Source organism: Peromyscus leucopus, chromosome 16_21 (assembly GCF_004664715.2).
Source record: "Peromyscus leucopus breed LL Stock chromosome 16_21, UCI_PerLeu_2.1, whole genome shotgun sequence".
In the NCBI taxonomy this organism is placed as follows: Eukaryota; Metazoa; Chordata; class Mammalia; order Rodentia; family Cricetidae; genus Peromyscus; species Peromyscus leucopus.
This window is the reverse complement of record NC_051084.1, coordinates 8,599,341-8,609,001: the sequence shown is the minus strand read 5'-3', so window position 1 is coordinate 8,609,001 and position 9,661 is coordinate 8,599,341. Positions and strand designations below refer to the sequence as shown.

The window sequence follows — 9,661 nt, the reverse complement described above, 5'->3', positions numbered from 1 at the left end:
ATCGAGGGGCTGAGGGGTGATGTCATTCTGTATACTGTGACTATATGTTGTTCTGATTGGTAGATAAATAAAGCTGTTTGGCCAATGGTGAGGCAGAATAAGGTTAGGTGGGACATTCTAACTAGAAAGAGAAAAAGGCAGAGCTGGGAGATGCTGCTAGCGGCCACCAGGAGAAGCAAGATGGAAAGATACTGGCAAGCCACAAGCCACGTGGCAAAGTATAGATTTATAGACATGGTTAATTTAAGATATAAGAGCTAGCTAGCAAGAATCCTGCCATTGCCATAGATTAAAAATAATATAAGCCTGTGTGTGTTTGTTTGGGTCTGAGCGGCTGCGGACCAGGTGGGACACAGGAAAACTTTCAGCTACAAGGGGCTGGACCCCAATAGTCCTTGTTAGACACTAAGCTTGGTTCCAATCAGAGCTGAAGAGTTAGTTTGAAAAGTAAACTCAAGAAGCGAACCATCCGCTCAGAAGACCGTTTCAGTGCAGCGATTTCAGTGCAGCGATTGCAGTGCAGTGATTGCAGCGCAGCGATTTCAGCGCAGCGATTTCAGTGCAGCGATTGCAGTGCAGCGATTGCAGTGCAGCGATTGCAGTGCAGCGATTGCAGTGCAGCGATTGCAGTGCAGCGATTGCAGTGCAGTGATCAGTGCAGTGATTGCAGTGCAGCGATTTCAGCGCAGCGATTGCAGCGCAGCGATTGCAGCGCAGTGATTTCAGCGCAGCGATTGCAGCGCAGCGATTGCAGTGCAGTGATTGCAGTGATTTCAGTGCAGCGATTGCAGTGCAGCGATTGCAGTGCAGCGATTGCAGTGCAGCGATTGCAGTGCAGTGATTGCAGTGCAGCGATTTCAGCGCAGTGATGTCAGTGCAGCGATTGCTGCAGGAGAATTTACACGCCACCACCGAGGACTCATGCTAGTGCAAACTCAAGGTCTCTGTCATGCACATTTTAAGCTTTATTATGTATTATTTGCATAAAGTGTATTTTCTGGGTGTGATATTGGTTGCATTTGACAACATCGGCACCTTGATCTTTCCCCCAATAATTTTCTTATCTAATGAAACCTCACTGCTTACATGTGGAGTTTAAATATAACTTAATGAGTCCCCAGATTGCTAAATAGAGGTAAGAAATAGACACAAACCAGCAAATAAAATAAATAAGTAAAGTCTTACTCTGGTTTTCTGGAGCATTTTTCTGTTTGCAGAGTGATTTAGAGAAAACATCTTGAGTATATTCAGTCGTACTGTCTCACTGTCTATCCCTTCAAGTGTTTACCTGTACCCATTTCCCCAGTGATGATTTATAGTTCTCCAAACAAAAGTCTTCCTAGTGTGCTGTTAGTGCTGGCTGAATATCTGGCCTTTTTAGTATCATCTTCTTGACTTTGTTTTCATTTGTTTCTGGAAGAATTTTTTTTTTTTTTACAATGGCTTTGTACCCTACATTTTTAATTTTCTTATTAATACTATGCATTTGTCTGTTATATTTTTACTTCCTGAGTGTGGTGGTATTCTAATTGTACTGAAATGTGATTTTGATTGTATGTTAATAAATAAAGTTGCCCGGGGGTCAGAGCTATTAGAGCCATAGACAGAGTGTGGCGGTGGTGGCACACGCCTTTAATCCCATAGATCTCTGTGTGTTCAGGGATACAGCCAGCATTGGAGACATATGCCTTTAAGACCTAGGGGGCTGTACATTCAGACAGTGATGAGGCAGTCACGTGTTTGGGTTTACAACCAATGAGAAGGCAGAATGACTGGAAAAGCGACTTACAGACAGGAAATAACTCTCTTTCGAGAAGCTGGGACACAGAGGAGGAAGGGTGAGATTTTAGCTCTGAGCTCTGACCTCTTGGCTTTCTCTTTTACATTGTTTCTGTGTTTCTTATTTAATAAGACGGTTGGTTACATCTACACCTGAGTATCTGGTTATATGAAAAAGGAAACGATTATATTTTGTAGTCTTTGAAATCCTAATACCTCTTTGTTGATTTATTTTACCATTTTTTCACTACCCAACACCGTAATATACTAGATACCACACGGGGAGTTTCAATGCTCTGTTCCATGTCTGATGTGCAAAGCAAGACAGCTGTCCTTCCCAGGTCAAATAAATTGCTTTTCATTACAGGTTTCTTAAGAAATCAATTCTTTCAAAAAAACAAAAACAAAAACAAAACAACTTTAATGTTAAATTCTACCACAGTCCATTTTCTGAGTCTAACCAGGTGATCAAAGGCTTTTCTCCATCTTTCAATTAATGTGAATTGCATCAACTGATTCTCAAATGTTGAAACACTCTAGCCTTCCTGAACAAATTCTCATATTGTCACTTGATTGAAGCCTCTAACATTCTCTCAATAATAGTTCAGTGCCTCCTTTCCACATCTGATCTTTCTGCTCTTGACAGTGGATGTAACACTTTTATGTTTCTGCCCTGACATTTACCACAGTAATGGCTGGAAACTGGAGTTGTCAAAAAATAAACTCCATCTTCCATCAGCTGCTTTTGTCTGGGTGCTTGTTATAGAAACAGAAATGAACTGAATGGATCAGACCAGAAAGCAGAGTCTGTGAGGCTGGAACAAGGGAGAGGCAGACAGAATGAAACCTTCAACAGCCCTACCCTAGTGACCTACTTCTGTGGCCAGACTCACCTGGTCCACTTCCCAAAATGTCACCGTCATCCAGAGAACAGTTTTCAAAACATAAGACTATTGAGATTCAAGCTACAGCATCCCACCCCTGGCCCTCAGGTCTCCTGGCCATCTCCTAATACAAAGGACTCTGCAGCAGGGGTCACTGACGGGTAGTTGCGGTCTGTAACATGCGTGGATCTTTTCAGTTTGCCCCCACAGCTGTCCCCCTCTCTCTCTCCCTCGTTATCCAAGGCCTGGCCCTCAGATTTGAGATTTATTTTCCTGAAGATATGGATAAAAGCCATCTCAAGAGCCAAATATCGATTCTGAATTTCTCCTTTTAAAAAATCTATTTGGGGAGTTTATACATAAGTATACTATATTTGTATATTTACATCATTTCCATCCTTCCCTCTCTTCTCCAGCTCTTCCTATGATCCCTCAACAACTTCCTCCCACTTCTAGAATTCAAGACTTCTTCACACACACACACACACACACACACACACACATGCAAATGTACACAGCATGTGCACATAGATATATACTGAGTCCAGTTAGTGTTGTCCTTATTTGCATGCTGAATCTCTTAAAACTTTCTTTGAGGATTTTACATGTGTATAAAATGGGAGGGGGTCACATTCACCTTCATGTCCCCCTCCAGCTCCCCACAGACTTCCCCCCACGTTCATCCTGAGTACAGCAGCCCTGCTCTGGGGTTTGTCAGATGAGGAAATGTCTTCAGGTAATAGCATCCGCAGATACCTAAAACCCTGGTGAACCTGGGATTTCTGACTGACCCCTGAGCTTGTAAAAGGTACTCAACACACAGACTTAGAGGGAACACACATGTTCCTCGGACTCCTCCTCCCCGCCAAGAACTTGCTCAGACACAAAAAACACTTCACAACTCATCCAGGATGTTTATTTGTAGAAAAAAAATACACTTTGGGGAAACAGCAAGCCACAAGTAGATAGAAGATACCTCCATGCAGTGCTCAGAAAGTTCCACAGAAGAGGAAGAACCCCGTGATATTCATCACAGGAATTACGTAGTGACTATAAATGATGGAAAATAGAAAACAGCTACAGGAAGGAGGCAGAGTGCCCCAGACAGACATTAGACCAGAGAGCCATTCTCCAGGCTTAAGGCTGGAAGCTGCAGAGGTGTGTCTCCCCACGGAGGTGAACAACTGAGAAAAGGGACCTCAGCCACTTCACAGCGAGTTTCTTCACTGAGCGTCTGTTGAAGGCATCGCCTGTGGGGGGACACACATGGTTACCAGAGAGTTCAGGACAAGTACCCGGAGCCCCTCACTTCCTCCCTCATCCCTCTTGATCATTTGACTCTGGGAAAGTCCTTAAATGTTGACTTGGGTTCCCAACAGGAACTGCAAACTCTATTTTGCACAAAGGTCAACATGCCTCGCCTCCCCCTGGATCCCTTTAGAAGCGTCTCTCAGACTAAAAGGTCAGTGCTACTCATTTTCCAGTTCATGCCATGGATCCAAAGGCTTCAGACTCTGGAGCCGAGGCTGCTGCATGCTCAGAAGTAGCTGAGCCCAGAGGCTAGCCTCCCCAAGTCACCAGGATGCACCATTCTCCTGTGAGTCAATGGCCTTGGGAGCTGAAGAAAATTTCTAAGACTCAAGATGTGGTCCAGGAGCAGCCATGGAAGGGATCACAGATCCTGAAGGTTTGGATACCAGCCAATGCTAAGGGCTTGATCTGCTCCAACAAAAGGGATTAAGAGGCACCGTTTTCCCCACCCTTTCCTTAAAGGCACCACACACCCTTGCCTCTGCCTTCTCTCCTCAGACACACGCACATCTGTCAGCCTCTGGCCACGTCTAGCCTACCTCCAGGCATCTCACAGGGCTCCTTGGCGGCGTTCTGCAGCATTGCGTCTTTGCATACCCTTGATGATGAAGACAACCCCAGCAATGATGCCCACTAGACCCACAAACAGCCCGAGAGCACACACCAAGTTCTCTTTAGTTTCTGGGAGGGGGGTTTGCTCTTCGAACTCTGGGGAAAAATAAAACAAGGGAGCTGTCAGTTACTGTGGTGGGGGTAGCGTTGGTGACTGATGTAATAAAGAAAGTGAGTTCTGGGGCTGGGGAGGTGGCTCCGCATTTAAGAGAACTGGCTGCTCTTGCACAGGACCTGGGTTTCATCCCCAGCATCCATATGGCAGCTCACAACTCTCCATAGCTCCAGTTGCAGGGGATCTGACATCCTTTTCTGACCTCTAGGGGAACCAGGCACTTACATGGTGCATAGACACACACAGAGGCAAAGCACTCATACACATACATTTTTCTCTCAAAAGTGGAGGATCCTGGTTAGGGAGAGAACAGAGGTGTATAAACTGCAATCAGTGTTATGAAACACTGTAAACTCTGTTAGTTTTGGGTTCTGGACATTGAATTTGAGGCGCCGCACATGTGAGGCAAGCGTGCTACCACTGAGCTGTGTTCCCATCCCTACGCTATGGATGCTAAGGGTCCAGAATGCAGCATCAGTGCAGGAAGTCTTAGAGTGAACTAAGGGATGAGCCGTACCCCAGTGCTTGAGCAGAGGCTCTTCCAAACCCCAGTGCTCCACCCTGCAGTCATAGACATCTGTGGTGGATGGCAGGAAGGTCAGATAGTGGAATTTTCGGAAGAGGTGGTCCTCCCTGGGTAGAAACACTGTCTCTGATACACCCGTGATGACAGGCTTTCCATTCCGAAGCCAGGTGACATTGACCACTGGAGGGGAGAACTTGTCGACGAAGCAGATGAGGATGTTGGGCTCCCCCAGGCTCACGGGACTGTTGGGGAGCACAGTCACCTCTGGGGCCACTGCAGGGGACATAACATAAATCAGCTTTTCGTTCTCTCCGTGAGTTCCTCTCCTCCCCATGCTGGCCTGTGGCACAGTTGTGTTTCAGGACAGCTGTGCCCTGAGGAGTCATGTTATCCAATATCCAGCTCTGACCTTTTGGAGTCAGTATCGAGGTGTGCGATACCCACCCACCAACCCACCCACACCCACCCCAGTTCCTAGCTTCCCCAGTGTAGACAGACTCAGGGCAACGATTGCGTGAGTGATCGTGGATGGATAAGCCAAAACTAAAACAGCAAAAAAGGCCTAAATTTCTAAAATCCCCAGGGCCTGGGGCCTGGGAATTGGGTTTGCTGCACCGAGCAAGCTTAGGTCTCAGGAGGGAAAGTCAGAACACCCTGAGGCAGATTTCCAAGGCATCTATTTTAAAGCTATGAGTTCCCACATCTGGGAGGAGGTGATACAGAGGAAGAGTGAGTACCATTGACATCTGGAGTGTGGTTGGAACGTTTTATCATGATGTCCAGGTTGGCTCTGTCCACAGCTATATTGGCCAATGCACCTTGAGCTTCAAAGCTGGCAAACTGTCCAAACTCTTTAAGTCTCCAGATGGTCTCTGAATTTTTGGTATCCACATGGAAAATCTCATCACCATCAAAGTCAAACATAAACTCCCCGTTTTGGTCTGGGGAAAGAAAGAACTCCGCCTGGATGATTGTGTGTTCCTCTGAAAAGAAAGGAAAGGAAGTTAGCGAGGGAAATGGGAGAGGGAGATGAAAAACCCCCATGTGTTTGGGTTGGAGGTGATGGGTTGGGGCTGGACGAGTCGGTTAGCAGAGGACGGAGTGTGGGTTAGGAGACGGGTCTGGGTGATGGACATTCGTGCTGAGCAAAGTGGGAGGTGAGAAAGAGAGAGCTGTGTCAGAGAGGGAAATGGATGACGGATGCAAGACACAGCCTTGGACACAGCCTTCTTTGTTAACCCCCCAGGTCAAATTAGTGTTGTCCCTATGTGCATATGAGGTCACCCACTGAAGCATGAGCCACCTACCAGTGGCCACCCCCCAACACACACACACACACACACACACACACACACCAAAAAAGAAGTAACTCTCCATCAGTCGACATCATCTGTAAACAGCTCCTCAACCAAGGGCAGGGCCTCAAGAGTCCCTCCCCCGTCAGCGCTGGATTGTTTAACTGGCTTATGCAGGTAACCACAGCCACTGCAAGTTTATTCATGTATGTGACAGCCATGTCATGTCTGACAGACAGTCTCTCACAGCAGCCCTCACCATCCTCCGGCCCTTCGATTCTTTCTGTCCCCTCTTCTATAATGTCCCCTGAGCCTTGAGGGAGAGGCAAGTTGATTCAGAAAACAGGTTTGAGTGGGGGTGTTTAAAGACTTCATGACTTTGGAATCTAGTGGCATTGCGTAAGAAAGGAACTTTCCTGGTGCTGTGGTGCGGGTGTAACCTTAGGTCAGCACACCAGCGTGTCTCTTTCTCCTGATGCTGCACTCTCTGGAGTTGTTTGAAAGGATGGATTAGGAACTCTGGAACCCAACACAGTTGTGACATCGGATCCCTCTGCATACCCTGTGATCAGAGCAGATCTCTATCTACTCACAGCTCTGTGTGAGTCCCGTTCTACCAGGATAGGTTTGAGACAAGAACTTTCTTAGCACCTCATCAGGCCTCTAACAAACACTGCTGACATTGTGTGGACAGAAACTGATTTAAACACCAAGGACTAGACCCTTAGAGACATAAGTGGCGCCTGAGGTGCCTAGAGGTTGAGACAGAGACCTTGCAATATTGTGGACCACTTACACTCACTCCAAGGCTTCCTCTGTGAGTAGGGGTATAGCTTTGAAACTTGACCTGTATGTAAACACTGCTTAGACTGTGACTGAGCCTTTTTGGGGACTCAGTCTATTATGACTGACAAGGAGAATAAACAGCAGCAAGGGGGATGAGGAGACCATTGCTTCTCTGTTGTCTTTAGGAGTAATTTTAATGTCTGACCAAGGGATTTACTTTTCAGTTGCCTTGATGCACAAACATATATTCTGGATGCCCCCACAGGAAGAGTAGCTGCCTTTCTAAGTCCTTGGGCAACAGAGGCCCATACTCGCTGTGGCGTGGCTGGAGCTGAGTTTCCACTTACCTCCTTTCCTCCTGTAGCCATCTACAGGGTCCCTCTGGATGCAGAGCCCTTCTCACACAATGTCCACATCAGCACCAAACACTGGCTTTGGAGACGTTGACAGAGTCTAGTCCGTCATCTCCACTTAACTCGTGTTTCTGCTCTCTGGTAAACAGAGCCCAGTGGCGGTGACCCTGGATGCCATAACGTCTGCTGTGTCACGCAGAGGGATGGGTGTCCCACCCCTGCCCCAAGAGTCAGTGAATTAAACACACTTCATATCAGTGTGCCTGCTGCCCCTGCCGCTCCTCCTGGGTGGATTTGGGGGTGGGGGCCTGATGACTTTCTTTCTAATGATCTTCAACACAGTGTCTGTGGCTGAGCTACAACAGGGTTCACATGGCAACAATGAACTGCCATGTACTCAGCCAAGAACAGCACTCAGGGCTCCTCATATATTTTTTCAATTAATCTTCACAACATTGTGTGGGACTTCTAATTATATCACTAAAAAAATTAAAACCCAGATATATGATTTGTTGGTGCCTTTGGAAAACTACTTCCCTATAGCCCCCAAAGTCTGGCCTCTGGTGAAATGGTGGTCCTCAGCAACACAGGCCTCTATTTGTCTTGCTCAACTAACTCTGACATACTTCACTTGGAAGGAAGAATTTCCCCAAAACTATAACTGCTTTGTAACCCTCAGATTCAAACTTACAGGCGCTTGTCATTCTTACTTCTCAGTCCAAAGACTGTCTTACAAATGCCCACTGTACATGTCTTACAGATGCCCACTGCACATGTCTTACAAATGCCCACTGCACATGTCTTACAGATGCTCACTGCACATTTCTCCAAACCCTCATGGTCTCCCGTCCTTTAGCACTTACCTTTGATAGCCCATGACTTCTGGGGTCCCATCAGGACAACCATGAAGAAAAGTCTTAACACCATGGCTCCGGTTGTGGCCATTTTCTTCTTGGGTGTTTGGTGGGGTCAGAAGAGATCACAGACTGAGGCAGAGTTAACAAGAACAAAAAGGGATCGAAATCCAATCACTTTAGTTTTAGCCAATCAGAAAAGTTGTTCAGGCTGACACATTTGTTGCTAGGGAAAGGACTCTAACAAACAGGTTCTATGCAACCCACTATTTAATATCATATTCTCTACTTATCGTTTCAAGAAATTATTCTCTTCAAGAAGAAATTTCTCCATTTATTCAAAGAACAGAGTCTTTAGACAAACTGAACAACAAAAAGAAAACTTCAAGAGTTTGGGAATGTTGGTCAAACACAAACTCTTCTGTCCCAATCTAAATTCTGTCTGAAACACATTAGTGACGATAGAATAGATTTTTAAAAATCACTAATGTGAAAATGCAGATTGTAGCTCTGGGTATGACATCTGGGAAGGCTGCTTTTATGGGACACTGAATCATCGATAGAGAAATTGAACAACTGGGCCATGGAGAATGCCTGGATTCTGGTGAAGGAACGTCACTCAAGGGTCCCCTGTTGCTGGCTGCATCTCCATTTCCAGTGTCCTGAACCCCAACACGGTCAGCTCAGGCCGAGATCCCAGGACCATTGGCATCCACTGTATTCTGAGAACATCGGGAAATAAACTGAGTCCCAGGACTCCAAAGACTAGAGAGAGCTGGGACGCCATATCTGGAAAGTGGGCAGCGATCACTAGAAGCCAGGGGCTGTACCGGGTGCTTCCTCCAATTTCTGTCATGGCCTGGATCTCTAGCCAGAATGCAACCTGAGGATGGAGCCTCGTTTGTGTGTTCAGGTCACTTTTAAAGAATAGCTTGGGCACAGCTTATTCCACTGGGAACGGTAAAGCAGTGTCTTACCACCCTGCGTCAACGGGCCGTGGAAGTTCTCCTGTCTTATAAGGATTGAAGTCCTGAGCCAAATGTGTGTTCTGAGACTCTCCATAGAGGCTGCTGAAAGTTAAGAGATGTCACATCTCTTGTTTCTGAAAACATCATCTAATACACAGAAAAATGTTTAGTTACACAC

The 9,661-nt window shown here is 46.3% G+C and overlaps 1 protein-coding gene across 1 annotated transcript; it reads right to left on the bottom strand.

Moving 5' to 3' along the window:
• Positions 1 to 3,552: 3,552 nt before the first annotated feature.
• On the bottom strand, positions 3,553 to 8,668 carry LOC114705896 (H-2 class II histocompatibility antigen, E-K alpha chain). The gene is made up of 5 exons (XM_028888056.2): positions 8,525 to 8,668; positions 5,965 to 6,210; positions 5,219 to 5,500; positions 4,514 to 4,682; positions 3,553 to 3,913 (listed from the first exon to the last, which is right to left on the bottom strand). Exons 1-4 carry the CDS (start codon positions 8,604 to 8,606, stop codon positions 4,525 to 4,527), a joined length of 768 nt encoding a protein of 255 aa, XP_028743889.1. The 5' UTR covers positions 8,607 to 8,668; the 3' UTR covers positions 3,553 to 3,913; positions 4,514 to 4,524.
• Positions 8,669 to 9,661: the final 993 nt, after the last annotated feature.

Excerpts from the sequence above, each read along its gene's own strand:
- LOC114705896 (XM_028888056.2), bottom strand. The coding sequence starts at position 8,606 with ATGGCCACAACCGGAGCCATGGTGTTAAGACTTTTCTTCATGGTTGTC. Across the intron at positions 5,501-5,964 it reads CCACACTCCAGATGTCAATG|TGGCCCCAGAGGTGACTGTG; the intron begins GTACTCACTCTT and ends TGTCCCCTGCAG. Across the intron at positions 4,683-5,218 it reads GCCTCTGCTCAAGCACTGGG|AGTTCGAAGAGCAAACCCCC; the intron begins GTACGGCTCATC and ends ATTTTTCCCCAG.